Source organism: Panthera pardus, unplaced genomic scaffold (genome assembly GCF_024362965.1).
Source record: "Panthera pardus isolate Hobbes unplaced genomic scaffold, ASM2436296v1 HiC_scaffold_6, whole genome shotgun sequence".
NCBI lineage: Eukaryota > Metazoa > Chordata > Mammalia > Carnivora > Felidae > Panthera > Panthera pardus.
Window position 1 is genome coordinate 79,103,039 of NW_026526991.1, and position 19,395 is coordinate 79,122,433.

General features: G+C 36.6%; 1 protein-coding gene across 1 annotated transcript in view; it reads left to right on the forward strand.

Moving 5' to 3' along the window:
- OVCH1 (ovochymase 1) overlaps nt 1-16,016 on the forward strand; it is a 54,357-nt gene extending 38,341 nt beyond the window's left edge. Inside the window, exons 19-24 of the mRNA XM_053895344.1 lie at nt 4,191-4,347; nt 4,674-4,775; nt 8,383-8,607; nt 13,598-13,723; nt 14,933-15,068; nt 15,869-16,016. Of these exons, the coding sequence (XP_053751319.1) occupies nt 4,191-4,347; nt 4,674-4,775; nt 8,383-8,607; nt 13,598-13,723; nt 14,933-15,068; nt 15,869-16,016 (894 nt within the window). The remainder of the gene's footprint in view (nt 1-4,190; nt 4,348-4,673; nt 4,776-8,382; nt 8,608-13,597; nt 13,724-14,932; nt 15,069-15,868) is intronic.
- Nucleotides 16,017-19,395: the final 3,379 nt, after the last annotated feature.

Below are 19,395 nucleotides of genomic sequence, written 5' to 3' on the forward strand. Positions count from 1 at the left end.
TTTACTGTTTGCTAGGCCCTGTGATAGGTATGGGAAATAACAGATAAATTAGACAGGCTCTGGAATGTTTGTAATTGCCTGAAAAATTGTGTATTTGGTATGTATTGGTACTGCATGAATAAGTTATTTAAGGAAAAAACCTGACTTGACACATCAGACCATTTCAAACTCGAAGGGGTCGTCAGTATATATAACCTTGTTTCATAAGGAAAAAAATTAGGCCCAGAGAAAATGTTCATTGCTCTACATTATAGGCTAGGGAATCTATCTCCCTATTCCCACTTTAGGATTTCTTCTGTGAGATTCTTCATAGAAAATAAACTGCTATATCAAATACATCATCAACTCAGTTTATTTTATGAGGAGACAAAGGATTTAGTTTGATTCTAAGTACATTTGTGTCAAAAAAAAAAAGAGGGGCGCCTGGGTGTCTCAGTCAATTAAGTGGCTGACCTCCGCTCAGGTCTTGATCTAATGGTTCGTGAGTTTGAGAACCTCATCAGGCTCTTCACTGACAGTGCTCGCTCTCTCCCCCTCCCCTATTTGTGCATTCTCTCTCTCCCTCAAAATAAATAAATTTTTTAAAAAAGAGGGGCTGATTGAAAATTAGACTTTCTTAAGAAGAAAATCTGTTTTAAGGCTTTTTTTTTTACAGCTTTTTTGAGCTATAATTGACATATAGCATTGTATAAGTTCAGATGTGTAATGTGATGATTTGAAGCAGTTGTGTATTGTGAAATGCTTACCGCAGTAGAGTTAGCCAAAACCTCCATTACTTCATATAATTACTATTTCTTTCTTGTGAGAACACTTAAGATCTACTTTCTTAGCAACTTTGAAATATATAGTATTGTTAACCATAGTCACCATGTTGTACATTAGATCCTTGGAATTGTTCATCTTATCACTGGAAGTTTGTACCCTTTGACCAAGATCTCCCCATTTTCCTTACTCCCCTACCCTTGGTAACTATTCATTCTACTCTTGGTTTCTTTGAGTTTAGCTTTTATAGATTCCACATGTAAGTGATATCCTACAGTATTTGTCTTTTGCTGTCTGACTTTTCACTTAGCATAATGTCCTCAAAGACCATACATTGTCACAAATGGAAGGATTTCTTTTGTTCTCATGGATTAATAATATTCCATATATTTTATATATATATATATATATATGTATATTATATATTTTTTATCCATTCATCCTTTGATAGAAAAATAGGTTGTTTTCATATCTTGGCTAGTGAATAAAACTGCAATAAATGTGGGAGTGCAGATACCTCTTTGATAACCTGTTTTTCTTTCCTTTGGATATATACCCAGAAGTGGATCATATGGTAGTTAATTTTTAATTTTTTGAGTAATGTTTATATTATTTTCCATAGTAATATACCAATTTACATTCCTACCAACAGTGCAAAAGGGTTCTCTTTCTCCACATCCTGGCCAACATTTTTTGCCTTATCTTTTTGATGATAGCTATTCTAACAAGTGTGAGGTGATATCTCATTGTAGTTTTGATTTGCATTTCCCTGATGATCAGTGATGCTGGGCATCTTTTCATGTACCTATTGCTCCTCTGTACATCTTCTTTGGAAAAATGCCTGTTCAGATCCTCTGCCCATTTTTTTTTAGTTGGCATGGTTTTTGTTATCAATTTGTATGAGTTCTTTATATATTTTAGATATTAACCCTTTATCAGATACATGGTTTGCAAATATTTTTTGCCATCTCATAGGTTGCCTTTTCATTTTTGTTGATTGTTTCTTCTGATGTTTAGAAGCATTTTAGTTTTATGTAGGTCCACTTAATTGATTCTTGCTTTTGCTGCTTGTGCTTTTGGTTTCATATCCCCCCCCCAAAAAAAAATTAAAAATTGTTGCCAAGACCAATATCAAGGACATTTTACCCTATGTTTTCTTCTACAGGTTCTATGATTTGTAGCTTTATGTTTCAGTCTTTAGTCCATTTCAAGTTAATTTTTTGTGAGTGGTGTACAATAGGCTTATTTTTCTGCTTATGGCTGTCCAGTTTTCCCAACATCATTTGTTGAAGAGATTATCCTTTCCTCAGGGAGTATTCTTTGCTCCTTTGGAAAATATTAGTTGACTGGATATGTGAGGGTTTTTCTGGGCTCATGAGTCTATCCCATTTGTCTATGTGTCTGTTTTTATGCCAGTACTATAGTATGCTGACTACTATAGATTTGTAACTTATTTTTGAAATCAGGAAGTGTGATGCCTCCAGCTTTGTTCTTTCTTAGGATTGCTTTGGCTATTTAGGGTCTTTGGTGGACCATATGAATTTTAGGATTATTTTTTCTATTTCTGTGAAAAATGTCATTGAAATTTTGAAATGGACTGTATCGAATCTATAGATGGCTTTGTTTAGTATGGACACAATATTAATTTTTCTAATTGTGAACATGGGAATATGTTTTTCATTTGTGTCTTTATCAGTTTCTTTCATCAAAGTCTTACAGTCTTCAGTGTAGAGATCTTTGACCTTTTTGGTTACATTTATTCCTAAGTATTTTATTTTGTGATGCTTTTGTATGCAGGATTGTTTCCTTTACTGTTTTATTTCTTTTTTTTTCAAGTTTTAATTTAAATTCTAGTTACTTTTAACATACAATGGGGTATTGGTTTGAAGTGTAGAATTTAGTGATTCAACACTTACAACACCCTATGCTCATAACAACAATTGTCTTCCTTAATCCCCTGTTTATTTCTTTTTCATATGTTATTACTGTGTAGTGACGCAACAATTTCTGTATGTTTGCTTTGTATCCTGAAACTTCACTATATTTATTGATTAGTGCTAACAGCTTTGTTTGTCTGTTTTTAGTTCTAACAGTTTTTTGATGGAGTCTTTAGGATTTCCTTAGGCCATATCATCTGCAAATAAAGACCATGTTACTTCTTCGTTCCTGATTTACTCCTTCCTTCCTTTTATTTATTTTTCTTGCCTGTATGCCCCACCTAGGACTTCCAATACTATATAGAATAGAAATGGTGAGAGTAGGCACCCTTGTTTTGTTTCTGATCTTACAGGAAAAGCTTCCAACTTCTCATTATCAAGTGTGAGGTTAGCTATGGCTTTGTTATATACGACCTTTATTATGTTGAGATATGCTCTATCTATACCTAATTCGTTGAGGGTTTTTAGCATGAAAGGATGTTGCATTTTGTCAAATACATTGTCTGTACTATTGGGATAGTAATATGATTTTAAAACTTTTATTCAATGTGGTGTATCATAGTCATTGATTTGTGTATGTTGAACTGTCCTTGCATCACTGGAATAAATCCCATTTGATCATGGTGTATGAGTCTTTTAATATGCTGTGGAATTCAGTTTGCTAGTATTTTATTGAGGATTTTTGCTTTTACATTCATCAGGGATATTGACCTTTAGTTTTCTTCTCTTGTAATGTCCTTATCTGGGATTGGTATCAGGGTAATTCTAACCACATGAAATGAGTTTTAGAGTGTTCCCTCCTCTTCAGTTTTTGGGAAGAGTTTGAGGATTGAAGTTAATTGTTCTTTTTTAAAAGTTTATTTATTTTGAGAGAGACAGAGACAGTGCGAGTATGGGAGGGGCAGAGAGTAAGAGAGAATCCCAAGGAGGCTCTGCGCTGCAGTACAGAGCTTGACATGAGGCCAGACCTCATGAAACCATGGGATCATGACCTGAGCCAAATACCAAGTCGGACACTTAACCAACTTAGCCACCCAGGCACTCTTGAAGTTAATTCTTCTTTAAATGTTTAGTAGATTCACCACTGAAGTCATCTGGTCCTGAGCTTTACTTTTGTTGGAATGTTTTTGATTAGTGATTCAATCTCCTTGCTCATATTGTTCTATTCTGATTTTTCTAATTCCTCATGATTTGGTCTTCGTAGTTTGTATGTTTGTAGGAATTAATCTACTTGTTCCAGGTAATCCAATTTCTTGGTGTATAGCTATTCATAGTAATTCTTTGTATTTCTGTGGTATCAGTTGTAATATCTCCTCTCTCATTTGTGATTTTGAGTTTAAGTACTCTAAGGTATACAAATTGACAAAGTATTAATATTTTTCAATTAAAGAAATGTGTTAGCAATAAATTATTGGCTATTCCGGTTCCAAAATTGAATGCAGGAACTCTGATTAAAGCAGTTTTCTAGAACACATTTTCTTGGTGTTTCAGGGAGACTCTGGTGGGCCATTAGTATGTCGACATGAAAAAGGTCCCTTTGTCCTATATGGTATTGTCAGCTGGGGAGCTGGCTGTGCCCAAACAAGGAAACCAGATGTATTTGCCAGGGTGAGTGTCTTCTTGGACTGGATCCAATCCAAAATCAAAGGTAAATATTTTTCAGCTATTATGGAAATATTTCCTCTTTCTTTAGAGTGGGTTTGCGAGAAGGATGAGTGTGGTAGAAATCAGTGTGATAAAAGAAAAAAAACCAAAAAGTGGTATTTCATTTATTTTAGTTCTAAAACATGTAAAATGCACATTAAAATTCTGTGTGAATACATTCTCCTTGGGCAGAGTGATAGTAAAAGTGACTTTTCCTGAGGCAGCTTTAATCCTAGGTTTGCATTTCTCTTTTGACAGAAGCTATTTTACCATAGGTATATTTTGTTTCCAGGCTTTCATATTTATTTCTTTTTAACATGTTCTCTCCAGGTACAGGTCCTGCTTCACTTCAGATAAATAATGAAAGAAAAACCCTAACAAGACAACAGTTGCCACCACCCACACCTTCAATAGACAATGAGTCTGGACCAGGTGATAGATGTTTATCTTAGCCTATTATGCAGCTAGTAAGAATTTAGCAAAAAATATTGCATGTCTGGGTTTACTAATTTTCTTTGGAACAGGATAAGCCCTGTGTTTTCATTCTGCATGGTAGTTTAAGCTGAATGAGAGGCGTGTTGTTACTGTGACCGTCTGGGTTTCTTTTCTACCCCACAGATAACAGCTGTTGCAGGTTAAAAAAAAAGATCTTGTGGCTGTGAACGAGTGCTTGAATTTTGGAGACATGCAAAGAAGTATTCTGACCTCTGATCTATTTATTTCTACATAAACAAAGGTCCTTAGATTTTCAGGTATCTTGCTAGGTGAAGACTCTGAATATGAGATAACCACAGCCAGCATCAGTGTCAGTCACTCTTAATTTTCCCACAGTTGTCAGTGTCTGTTTGCTAATGGGATTTATATTTTTAGTTAAAATCAAACTGCAGCTAGAGAATTAGGAGTCTGTAATAGAGTTGTAGGGAGATGAAAGTTCTATGATACCATCATCCTTGGTTTCCAGGTAGTCACAGTCTCTTCTTTCTCACCCATCTCTGCCTCCATCCACCCAACATGGAGTCAACCCCAGTAGAGAACTAGGAAGAGGTGGAGAAGACTGAAAAGGATACAAGAGAGGGAGGGATAGCTGGAGTGATGACTTTAGGAGGAGAAAGGAGATGAGATGTGGTGCTCAGCAGGGGAGGTTGGCCTCAGGAGTAAAGTGTAGTTCACCCATAGCTGCTGAATGGAAGGCAGAATACTCATGCTGGTGTGTGGGTACATGTGGCAGGACAGGAGCTTCTGGCAGTTTTCTAATTGCTTCTATGTTCTTAGAAGACAAAACAGGGTTATGGAAGATGGTTTGAGGGGTTTTCAGGGGAAAAAAGGGGAAGTATGAAAATAGTTCTCTAAAAAAGTGACAAAGTACATGGACTAGGAGAATGTAGTAGGATTGCTAGGAAACATAAAAGCTTCTGAGATTAACAATCATGAATTTAGGGGAAACTGACCAGTTAGCTCAATTGTATGTTTTCTTCCAGAGACACAGAGGGTTAGCACATAGGTGCAGAACAGGTAGAGAGTAGACTCAATTCAGAGCAGATTTTCCCAAGTGTATAAGTGGGTATGCAAGTGTATAAGGGAATTGAATGCATGTAGGAGGAAGGGATTAAAATGATATATTGTTGGAATTTATACTAGGAAAAGAGTGAATGAGGGTGAGAGATGAAATAGGGACAAAGAAAAGGTGGTTGGGTAGATGAATTGCAAGTCTCAAAAGATGGAAGGAGTGCTGGAAGTTGCTGAGAAGATAGAAGGTTGTGGATGGAGAAAGCAGTGCTTGAAATCGAGATTAGAGAAGGCTTGGAATTATTGCTGGGGACTGGGTCTCTAGGGGCTGACCACTGGGGTGTATAGCTGAGGTTGGGTGGAGAACAAGATCATTGGAAGAAGTTGAAAAATTGAGAAGCTTCAGTGCTCGACTCATCATCAGTATGGCCAGTGAACTCAGCAAGATTTATGGCAGGAATAGCGGTGGAGAAAATGGCTGCTAAAATCTTCTAGGAGTAAGGCAGAGTAACCAGCTGTGGGTGGTACAGTCTGACAAGACGAGGATCAGAGTCCTATGTAGATTAAAAGTCAATCTGGAATTGGGGTTGAGATGGAGAGCAGACTTAGGTCCAAGATCCTAAAACCTAATGATTTCGATGGTTTGAGTTAAATGAGCAGTGTTAATCAATGCCTAAGTGAACACATGCCAAGCACTTAGAATAGAGATGGCATGATGAATTTTAACAGTCAACAAGTGGTGGCCATAGTGACCAACCAATGTATTTGTTGAACTGTTCCACATAGGCTATTAGAAAGTGAACATTGTTGGGGCGCTTGGCCGGCTTAGTTGGTAGAGCACACAACTCTTGATCTCAGTGCTATGAGCTTGAGCCCCACAATGGATGTAGAGATTACTTAAAATTAAAATCTTAAAAAAAAAACAATATGTTAAAATGTAGCAAAGATGTTTCCCATTTGTAGATATTCAGAAATACATATGCATGTTATTGGAAGTTTTACATATGGCAAGTTATTGTTTTGTTTTAATTCTGTGAGTATTCTATGAGACAAATGTTTGGACTATCCTATCTTTAACATCACCCACTCCCACCACTTGCTTTTTACACAAGGGAATTGTTAGCCCATTTATAAAAAGAAGTGACTGATTGGGAATTCATGACATTATATGATTTGATTCCTTTTCCAGGCATATTTGTCATAGAGGATTCATGGGGACAAGAAAAATGATTGAAAGACATGTTGGGGCCAGACTCTGAAAGACAGTGCAAGTTGTAAAATTTTAGTTGCTTTGAGAAAGGAAAGAACTTAATTCTTTTGTTTCATACACTATCTTGGATTTGAGGGCGTGATGGGGAAAAGATTAGAGACCAGGAAATCAGTTAGGTTACTCTTAAATCAGAGTAGATCTATAAATATCTAAATTATATCATAGTAGCCATATAAATGAAAAGGAGAATTTGCAAAGAAATAACAGAGGACTAGGCAATTGAATAGAATCTTGAATTCTTGTAGCATTTCATTTCCCTTCTTGAATTTCTGTCATTCTTCATTTCTACTATTCGTAAAAGTATATTTATGTATATCACCTCAGTTAGGTTAATTTCTCTAGGGAAAAGCATATATAATAATGCATGTACTAATTAATATTCATACATTAAAATGTGTTTATTTGAATACAGAGTATTTCAGTTTGTAGTTGCTCAGGGGATTTTTGTCAAGGGAATAGACAAAGGGGAAAAAGGGAAAGTCAAGGGTGTAACCTGAAGAAGCAGCTGCCGATTGCAGCATCAGGGGGCCAAGTGTATCCCTGGAGATCCAAAGGTGCTCTTCGACTTCAGAGCAAATTGAAGAAGTGAGAGACATTCAGATGTAGTCAGCTAATCCTCCTTTTTTTTTTTTTTTATCTCAGTCACAAACTCTATGAATGTAATCATTTGTCCTAGCAAGATTAATGCCTAGGGAGGGGATGCCTGGATGGCTCAGTTGGTTAAGTGGCCAACTTCATCTCAGGTCATGATCTCACAGTTAATGAGTTTGAGTCCCACATTGGGTTCTGAGTTTGGAGCCTGCTTCAGATTCAGTGTCTCCCTCTCTCTCTCTGCCCCTCCCCTGCTCACATTCTCTATCTGTCTCTCTCTCAAATAAACATTTAAAAATGTAAAAAAGAAGAGAATGATGCTGAGTGAAATTAGTGAAGCTTTAGGAACAGACCTTCAGTTGCATCTCAAAGAAAAAAAGAAATGAAAACTTGGTAGAAGTAGAGAGTGCATATCCATTGTGCATCTTCTAAGCTGTTTAAAAGATTCAGTGAAAAGAAATTTTGAATAGTAATGATTTGAATTCTACTCCTACAATCTCATTTCAAGAAAATAGAACACATTAAATGGGATGATAATTTTTATCCAAGGACATGTAACAGAGTAATAAAGTTTTAATTTTCTTCTTGCAAGCCTACATTTTTTGTTTGTGATAAAACCTCACTTTGGTTTGTTTATGTTGGTCCCGGGTGTCTGTGTGCTCTGAATTGTAGGTTGTTATTCTGAAGTGGAGCTAGAAGAGCCCAGAGGCTTTTTTTCAACTCCAAGATATCCACTGGATTATAGAGGAAAACTGGAATGTTCCTGGGTGCTCAGAATTTCACCAAGCAGTATGGCAAAAATGACGGTTGAATATCTGTCACTCCCTGGGTCTCCAATGTGTCCAGATTCAGTTATGACTATTTATGAAGAAAGCCACAGTGAGAGAAGGGTGTCAGGTAATCCTTACTAGCATTTAAACTTTGTGCTGGAGCCTTTTCTATATAGGCAGCTTACAATCAAGAGAGCTTGGCTTGGGTAACAATACCACCAAAATGTTGATGATATTTGTAATAGGCATGCCTTTTTTTTCAGGCACACATAATATTATTCATATTGTTATAAAAGTCAAAACTTGACTTCACAAAACAAGTGTACTAGGGGTTGAGTGTGAGTATGTGCATGTGTGTGCATTCAACAAGAAAAAAAAAAGAGCTCAACTTCTTCAAATATACCAGAACCATGCAAGAATTCCAGAAATGTATATGATAGAGGAAGAGTTAAGATGGTTAAAAATCAGATGGGGTAGGTGTTAGATGTCAAAATAAAGCAAAATATATTAAAGCCCTTTCTTTATTTTTAATGTTGATTTATTTATTTTGAGAGAGAGAACATGAGGGGGAGGAGGAGCAGAAGGAGAGAGAGAGAGAGAGAGAGAGAGAGAGAGAGAGAGAGAACACCTTAAGCAGGCTCCGCGCTCAGCTTAAGCTCGGAGCTCGATCCCACAGCTGGGATCCCACAGACTCGGGATCGATCCCACAGACTGTAAGATCCCACAGTGGGCTCGATCCCACAGACTGTAAGATCATGACCTGACCCAGAATCAAGATTTGGACTCCCAACCAACTGAGCCACCCAGATGCCCCTAATCTGGCAGAATTAAAAATATTTGCTAATAACACATCAGCTGTCATTGTATTTCATGTATAGGCAAACCTGTTTTGCTCAACAGAACAAAGTTGCTACCTCTTGTTTGTGTAGGTGTGGTAGGCTCTTTGGCTCTTAGTCAAGAGGGAGATGGGAAGGTTCTGAAAGTAATTTGGTTGGTGGGGAAGACTGGGAAGAAAATAAGTGTATGCTGTTGTGAGTAGGTATGGTACTCACACATGCCTGCACTGGATGCAGGAGTATGGGGAGGCCAAGAAAGCTGCTCTGAGGGTGAGACTGTGTTCTTGAGATAGACTCCTAGATTAAATCATTGACATAGAGGGCACAAACATTTATTAAGGAATCTTTATAAATACTATCTCATTTAGACTGTGGAAAAAGCTATTAACTGGCCTATCCACTTTGTACATTTCTCTCCTGTGATCAGATTGCCTTCCCCATCTGCCTTGATTAAAACAGCTCAAGGTTGGGGTGCCTGGGTGGCTCAGTAGGTTAATCCTCTGACTTTTGATTTTGGCTCAGGTCATGATCTCATGGTTTGTGAGTTTGAGCCCTGCATCAGGCTCTGCACTGTCAGTGTGGAGCCTGCTTGGGATTTTCTCTCTCCCTCTCTGTCTTTGTCTCTCTTGCTCAAAATAAATAAATAAACTTAAAAAAAAGGCTCAAGGTCTCCTTGTAGCTAGGATGAAATCCAAAATCCCTACCCCAGCCTTACCTCCTGCTCCCCAACTTACATGATGAAGTACGCCCATTCTCGCCCCAGGGCCCTTGACCAGCTACTTCTCCTAGCGGTTTAGAGAAGTCCTCATCCTGTGTCTCCCCTCAAGTCTTGACTAGAATGTCACCTTCTTAATGAGTCCTCCCTTAATTGCTGTCAATTGCATCACCTCCTATCCCAGTACCTCTTAGCACCCTCCTCAACTCTTCTTTAGCATTTACTGTCTTCTAACTATGATTTATTTTTCATGTTTGTGGTTTGTGTTTTCTCTATTGAATGAGGGCTTTCTGAAGACTAAAACTTTTGTCTCACTTGAAGAATCTCCAGTGCCTCGAATAGTATGTGAGATAGAAGGCAGGGAATGAATGAGTGAAGGAATGGATGATATGTCACCTCCTCAAAGAGGACTTCTCATCTAGAGTAGCACCATTCACTCCCTTCCATAGTCATTTTCCCTAGTTCTATTATGCCAATTATTTCATTTGTAGCCGTGATCTCTGAAATCATCTTCTTTATTTACCTGGCTAAAATAAAAGCTCCAGGAAAACAAAGATCTTGCTATTTTTTCCCCTTCTGTATCATCCTAAATTAGTGTCATGCCTCAAGACTCAGCACAAGTGTATACTGCTGAATTGCTCTTCAGAAAGGCTAAATCAGTGTTCACTGCCTTTAGCAATACATGGGAGTATCTTTCACCATGCATATGTATAACTCATGTGATAATTTAGTAGGCGTTTTTACCATTTTCTTATCATTAATGGAGTTTTATTTTCATATGTTGGTTAGTTATTTGCATTTTTTACTTATTACCATCTATTTTTGAGGATTATTCTTTTTATTGGTTTATGAACACTATTAGACATAGACATTTTTCCTTTTGTCGTAAGTTGCAAGTACTTATTCCTAAGATTGCCATTTGTCTTTAATTTTTATTCTATGTTGATGTAAACATTTAAAAATTTATTTGTGTATGTGGGCGCTTGGTTGTCTCAGTTGAACGTCCGACTTTGGCTCAGGTCATGATCTCATAGCTCATGACTTTAAGCCCTGCATCAGGCTCTGTGCTGACACCTTAGAGCCTGGAGCCTGCTTTGGATTCTGTGTCTCTCTCTGTCTCTGACCCTCCCCTTCTCTCTCTCTCTCTCCCTCTCTCTCTCAAAATAAATAAACATAAAAAATTTTTAAAGTTTATTTGTTTAAGTCCATCTGTATATACCTGTGATCTTTGATTTACCACATAGCTTTTATTTATTTATTTATTTATTTATTTATTTATTTATTTATTTATTTTTAAATGTTTATTTATTTTGGGAGAGAGGAAGAGTGTGTGCACACGCGGGGGAGGGGCAGAGAGTGAGGGAGATAGAGAATCCCAAGCAGTCTCCACACTCCGCACTGAGCCGGACATGGGGCTCCAATTCACGAACCGTGAGATCATGACTTGAGCAGAAATCAAGAGTGGGATGCTTAACTGACTGAGCCACCCAGGCGCCCCTTTTTTTTTTTAAAGTAGCTCCATGCCTAGTGTGGAGCCCAATGTGGTGCTTGAACTCATGACCCTGAGATCAAGACCTGAGCTAAGTGTCAGACACTTAACCAACTAATCCATCCAGGCACCCCTCAGAGCTTTTATTTTTGAACATTCATTGTTCATTCTGAGTTCAGAAAAAAAAAAAATGTAATTACAAACTTCTTTAATCCTCCTGAAATGGGTATTTTTCTCATATGATAAAGTGATACTATATCTTTTTCTTTAAGAAAAAGTTATTTTGTCTCCAACTTGTAGCAATCTCTTATACACTGGATTCTTATATAAAAAGAAACATTTTCTGGGAAAACTTACCTTTATCTTTATAACCTATTGAAAACCATGCTTGTCTTTGTTGTGGATTAACTGAGGAAACCCTATAATTTTCCTACCTAGCAGTTCTTTGATATGAAATTGTCAGTTTGAAATTTGTAGAGTAGTTCTGTCTCTTTGGGTGATAGCTAGCAGGTATTACCCCTTATTCAAGCCAGATAGTATTCTTCTGTACTGTAAAATGCTATCTTTTTCCCTGTGGGAGCCAGCAACTCACTCATTCCAGAGCTGCATTGATCTCTACTTGCTACAAATAAGTATTTGATCATTCTTCAAATAGTATTTCAACATCGTTTACCCTAACCCGTTATGCCATCTAATGTTTTCTGTTCTTTGCTTCTTCTCGGATATAATCTCTTCCCTCTCTTGCTCCACAAATACTTGTGAAGAGAGTCTAGCAAGGACCAGAGACCGACTTTTCTTGGTAGTGAGGTTCAGTAGTGAGAAATATGGACAAAAAGCAAAACAAAACAAAAATCCCTGCCCTTATCAAACTTATATTCTAATGGGGAGTAGACACATAATAATAAAATAAAATATGTATTAAGTAGACAAGCTAGGGGGAAAATGAAATGGAAAGAAAGAGAAGAATCTGGGATGTTGGTACCATACAGTTGTCTGTAGTGTACCCAGAAAATGCCTGTCTGACTTTTAAACAAGCATGATAGAATGATACTGACCTATTCTTAATATAGATGAGTTTGATCCTAAGAAACCCAGGTTCTTTTCACACCGTTTTAAAATGTTTATTTTTTTGTTACAGAGATAGAGAGAGACAGAGACACAGAGAGAGAGCAAGAGGGACAGGGGCAGAGAGAGAGAAAACAGGCTCTGAAGCAGGCTCCATGTGCTGACTGCAAAGAGCCCAATGCCAGGCTCGAACTCACGAACCATGAGATCATGACCTGAGCTGAAGTTGGATGCTTCACCAACTGAGCCACCCACATGTCCCCACACCTTCCTTAATCAGCCCTCTGAATTGTTCTGGAATTATAATTTTCCCTTACATCTTAGACTCAGGTTCTCAAACTAAAGCCATCAAAAGAAGATTAACTATAGAGAAAGAATACATTTTCAGGTAGAAAGTTTTACATCATGGATCTCTGATAGTGAGATATTTTTATAAGCAGATTACTTTGCTAGAAGAAACATGGCATATCAGTGTCATTTTAAAGATGAAGTAATTTACTCCCTACTGTCCTTTAAGGGAGCAGTATGACCTAGCTGACTATGTTGGATACTGGATTGATGGTCCTGTGTTTAGATCCTGACTCCCCACCATACCAGTCTGACTCTGGGTGAGTCACTTGAGTTCTGGAGCCCTGTTTCCTCATTTTGTTGAGTGGAATAAATTCCTACTTCATTGATAACTAGTAGATAAGTCCTGGGGATCCAATGCATAGTATAGTGAATATAGTCAATATTTGTAGTATAATCATCAAACTTGCTGAGGGACTAGATCTTAATTATTTTCACTACAAAAAAGAAATGATAATTATGAGAGGTGATAGAGACTATCACTATAATGGCAGACATATTACAATATATAAATGTTTCAAATCACCATGTTGTACACTCTAAATTTACACAATGTTACATGTCAAATATTTCATGAATAAATCCTCTATTTCTCTTAAAATAGAGAAACTGCTAAAAATTTTATTTCTTGTGTTTTACTAGATTTGATTTTTTTTTTAACTAGGTGAATTATGTGGAAGAGGGCTTTACCCGATGATTTTCATGAGCTCTGGACCACTGGTGAGGGTGACATTTCGTTCCCTTGTGCAAGGTGCTTTGGGCATAAGTTATATTGTCTTTAGAGTCCAAGGTAGGCTTGGTCATTTTATAAACTTAAAAAGTTAAAAATCAGTGTTTTTCTTTTTAGGAATATTTCAAAGCATATATTGTTTCATAAGAGATGGTGTTTCTTTGGGGAGTTTGTGTTTGAAAGAAAAATCTCTTTAAGTCATCTGAGAATGGTGCAGATTCAAAAGAGAAAACTGCTCAGAGGATAACTTGATTGACTTGTAAATCATCCAGAATTATGATTTCTGGATGTGGCTAAGATACGTTCATTTCAAGACAACATTTTTTACTGTGATGTGATTTTATGCCACAGAGGGCCTTTTCTGTGGATCAGAAGGTTAGGGTTCTAACTCTTAGTTGGTTGATTATCTACTTAGAGTTGATTACCAACTCTTAGTTGGTTGGATAATTTATTATCTCTGTATCAGTTTTCTTTATAGTAATATAATAAAAGGTCAGAATGAGTTTCTAAGGTAAACTACACAAACATGAAATGCTAGCAATATAAATGTAAATGCTATGCAATTCAGAGTTATTAGATTGCATTTTAGAACAAGGTGACTGAAAGCTATTGGCACCAAAAAGTATTGCACCTTTTCTCATTGGCACCAAAAAGTATTGCAGAGATAGATTTGGGGAAAAAGTTCAATAAGGAATAAAGAAGAGTGTACATATCCTGTGAAAGAGTTTTCCTAAAAAACTTTATTAAGAATGTTGCTTTTGGGGTGCCTGGGTGGCTCAGTAGGTTGAGCATCCGACTTCAGCTCAGGGCATGATCTCACAGTTCATGAGCTTGAGCCCTGCGTTGGACAGTGTGCTGACAGCTTAGAACCTGGAGCCTGCTTCAGATCCTGTGTCTGCTCTCTCTCTGCCCCTCCCCCGCTCATGCTCCCTTACGCGCGCGCTCTCTCTCTCTCTCCCTCCCTCCCTCCCTCCCTCTCAGTAAATAAGTAAATAAACATTAAAGAAAAATAATGTTGCTTTTAGTTGGAACTGTGCAGAGAGCTAGCATTATTTACAGTTTTTCCACATTATCTTTCATTGACTTAAGTCTACCCCAAGGATAATTTCAAGAAAAGTGCTGCTCTCTGATGGAGACTTTTCAGTGAGGCTAACCACTTCCTGTTAACTTTTTTCTAAAACTGAGAGAAAAAGTGACTGATCTGAAATGGTATATAATAAGCCTCTCAAAAATTAATTTTATTTTCATGGCCTTTTAAAAAATATTTAGGTCCAAAGGGCAGTAAAACTCCCAAACTTCTCCAAAGTTCAAACCAAGAACATGTGGCCACTTATGAGGATGTTATTCTGACTGAACCAGGAGGAATCATACAGATCCCAAGATACTCTCACAGAACCACTATGAGGTGAGGAAGGGATGCTTATTATGTTGAAGGAATGACCACTTGACAAACTGCAACACTTGCTTAATCATTATTTTCCACCTCCTCTCCTTGAAGAATAGCCTTTGAAGTAATCCCTGCTCTAAGGCCTTCAGCATATAAAAACTGAACATAAGATTATCCCTATACAAAAACTGAATGTAAGATTATCCCTGTTGATAAATTGTGCACTTTCTCAAAAGAAGGGATCGTTTATTAGGTAAAGTGGAAAGTCACATCTCTGTCAAAGAGTTTTGGAGATTGAAATAATGTACATAAAATCTTCTAGAACATATTAGGTACTCAATAAATGATTCTTAAATTGCCAAAATAGAGAACTTTCCTTGAATTAAACAAGAGAATAAATTTAAAGTGTGATGTGAGGAGTGAAGATTGGTATAATATCAATCCTGAGTAAATTTATGTGATTTAGGGGAGTTTGGGGCAAATTCAGGCAAAAGTAGATCCTTAACTCACAGATTGCCAATTAGAATTTAGAGGAGTACAAGTGATTGACCAACCATTTGCCATGATGGGTGAACTTAATTAACGCTTTTGATAAGTTAGATATTAGAAATATTTTTTAATTGTTACAGTTTAAAGTAAAAATCTTTCTTTCACCCACGCACAAAGATCGAGTCAGTAACAATGATACATAAAATTCTGAACAAAGTAAATAACAGTATGTGCCGTTTGGAAATCATTCCTGACTTTCTTTTATCAAAGTAAATAACATTATGTTTCATTTGGAAATCATTCCTGACTTTCTTTTATCTGTGCCACAGTTGCCACTGGAAGTTATTAGCCCCTTTAGATCACATCATTCGCCTTGATATTATCAACTTCCAGATGAAGTCGACATCCTTGGCCTGTCAGGGTCATATATGGGTTTATGAAGGATTTGGATCAGGCAAAAAATTAATAGGTAACTAATGTCCCATGAAGAACTGTGTTCTTGATTTTTTATGAAATATTCTCATATTGTTTTGTATTCAGTGTGACTTACAGATGATGTTAATTATGTAGTATTGAAATAGCCTTAGTATTTTTTAGATTTGTAATTGAGGTTAAGGTAACCCTCAGATGGAGTTAAAAACAAAACCCAACTATATGCTGCTTACCTGGGTCATACCTAGATTAAATTTGCCCAGAAGTACTGAAAATAAGGGATGGATAGATAAAGGAGTTTTAGGCAATTGAAACACAAGAAAATTAAGACTGTAATATTAATCAGGCCAACTAATTTCCACCAGAAAAGGCATTAAGTGGGTTTATCAATTAGATAGTAGCTGGAAACCTCATTACAGTGAGTTAAATTTATTTTTCTGAAAGAAATATCCAGAGTTTTGTAGATGTACTGCTAATTCAGCAGTTCAACTCTGTCAAGACTAAGGTTAGGGCAGTTCTCTTGGCCATTCCCTAATGGCCCCATAATGGCTATTTCAGTTCTCACCATTACATAGAGAAAAAAGGAAGGGACACAGAGAAGGAGTGTCACCATTGAGAAAACAAACACATTTCCAAGAACCCTGTGGCAGATTTAAGCCTCTCTGGCCAGATTTGTCACATAGCCACACCCAGCTGAGAGATGACTAGAGACAAGGGGAATAAAATGGGACTTCAATTGGCTGACCAGCCTTCCCCTATGTGATGTGATGTAGCAGTCCAGATGGAAATCTGATAGTGCTGTATCCAGGTCTCACTTCTACCTCATAGTAAATGATTTGGGGGGCGTTCCCAAAGCTTTCTCAGACTCTGTTTCTTGAATTGTGACAAGAGAATAATAATAACTGCCTTGGCTCTTCAGGTAATTTACAATTTACCCCCCACTGTCACTACCACCGATTTACTTAGGCATACCTATGCCTGATGAAACCAGCTGACTGCCGAGAGGAAGAGGAGGTGTGGTATGTTGCTGGCCTTTGACTCCCTAAGAAAGGCCCAGATGCCAGTGTTCCTCTCTCCCTAGGTAGGATCTTGCCAGAATTGATAAAACAGCCAATTGCTAATACACTGTCCTTTTATTCTTTGAACTTATGTTACCATCCCAGAAGTAGGTGCATTCAAAATCTTTGTATTTCTACTTGAGGAAATGTTAATAAACACTGATAGTTCCTGGTTCCTGAGCCCATTGAGCACCAACAAGGCCACAGCTTATTATGGGGAGAATGCAGAATCTGTGCCCGGGATCCTTGGAAATTATCTACACTTCTTCCTTTCCTGCCTTATAAGATGTTTTACTTGTACTGCCAATGAGATTGTTTTGGGAATTAAATGGAAGAATGCATGTTAATCAATATAAAAGAGAGCAAGCTTCTGCTGTCTTTGAATTATAAACATGTTTTCATTCTTACTCTTAAAATTGTGTTGCTTAGAAGAAAAGATTAGACTGATGTTTCACTAATGCCTCTCCATGAATGCATTGTCAGAGTACACAAAGTTTGGAAGAACAAAGAAATAAAAAAGAGGGGAGAGTATATTAGCTATGTCAGTTATAATTCAGAATGTTAATGGAACTATATACCTGTTTATCTTAGAATAAGTTCATAAAATATATGTACTATTTCCTACTTCCTAAAATTTCAGTTTTTGCAAATTAAATATACAAGTTCTGGGGGTTAACTCAGTGCTTAAGGTCAGTAGGTTACTCACTATTAAACATAGCCAAATATGATTTATCTTAAGAATGCAAAGATAGTTTAATATTGAAAAATGTATTATGTAGAACTATGTCACATAAGGAAAAAAAGATATAAATTAAACATACAGCGATTATACCCTTAAAACCATACCAGTAAAATTAATAGAAGATAAAATGGAAAAATCATTATAATTAGCAACAAAAAACTATAAGAATATCTGTTAAAGAAAATTCAACCAAATAAACGTGAAGACTTAATTGTCTTTATTAAGGGACTCCTGCCTTGGGCAGCATTCCATCTGGTAAGTAGAGAGATACTCTGAGGAGCTATACAAAATGGAAGGGCCTTATAGACAAAAAAAAGAGCAGGACAGTTAGCAAAAGAAAAGAGACTCTTATACAGATTACTTCCTCTTCCTTTGGGGAATGGAGAGGGCCCATATGACACATTACTTCATTGGTGCTAACCAGAATATTCCTGACTGACTGGTTAAGACTGCATTTTCTGGGGGAGGTTGAACTGCAATTGGGTTAGGTATTAAACCCCAGTTTAGTGACATGGCCTCACATAAATGACTCCATTTTGGGCTTGTTGATTTCTTTTTTGACATAACCCTAAAATTAAGTGTGAGATTTATTGTGCAAATATAAAACTTTACACACATACACACAAACATACAGATATGAATGGAGAAATGTACCATGTTCTAAACCTGGAAGACAGAATTAACATTAATTCACACTAAATTAATATATAAATATAGTATATTTCCCAGAAAAATCCCATAGGAATTTTTTTTTTCAGAGAGTGAGGAAGAAACTGATAATAACTATTTATCTGTACAATAAATAGGACTATCTGAAAATGTTTTGAGAGACTGTCTTGATTAAATTTCAAGTTAAAACCAGAGTCCCCAAAGATTTTGATTTTTTTTTGTGATGAGGCACATTATCAGATATTAAAACATACTTTAAAACAATGATAATTAAAACAGACTAGTACATACACACAGAAACACACATGAGTAGAAATAAATAGACCAAAAGGGAACGTATAAGAAATTTGGCTTTACAAATCAGAGAGGAAAATATAAATTATATTTTTCATAATTTTGTACAAGAGCTGATTGAAAAGAGTTAAGCATTTTTCTTAAGCCATACAGAGTAGAAAAAAATGAGTAAATATTTATTGATGGAGAAGGACCTTCTCATATAAAAGCAATGGAAGAAACAGGAAATTGTCAATAAATTCCTATAAAATTAAAAACCTCTACCCCAATAGGAACAAAATTTAAAAGCAACAAACTTGAAATTTTCAACAGCTCTGAGAAAAGTTTAAGGTAAATAACGTAGGGAATGTTAACAAATCAGTATTAAAAAATTTCAAATCTGTAAAAATAAAAGTATAGGCTCCAATATCTTTGGATCACTCAGCTGTGATTAAATTTCAAGTTAAAACCAGAATCTCCAAAGCTTTGATTTTTATTCTGTTCCTTTTACAAGAAATGACAAACTATGGATCCACATGATCTTGAGAGCATAAAGCCCTGATTAACCATTAGCCTCTTTTCACAGTTAAGAAAGGTTAGTGAATATTCTCATATCATTTACTATGCAATCTGAAGTAAATCTCTTACTTTGTTTCTTGACACAATGAAGTTGATTCTATGG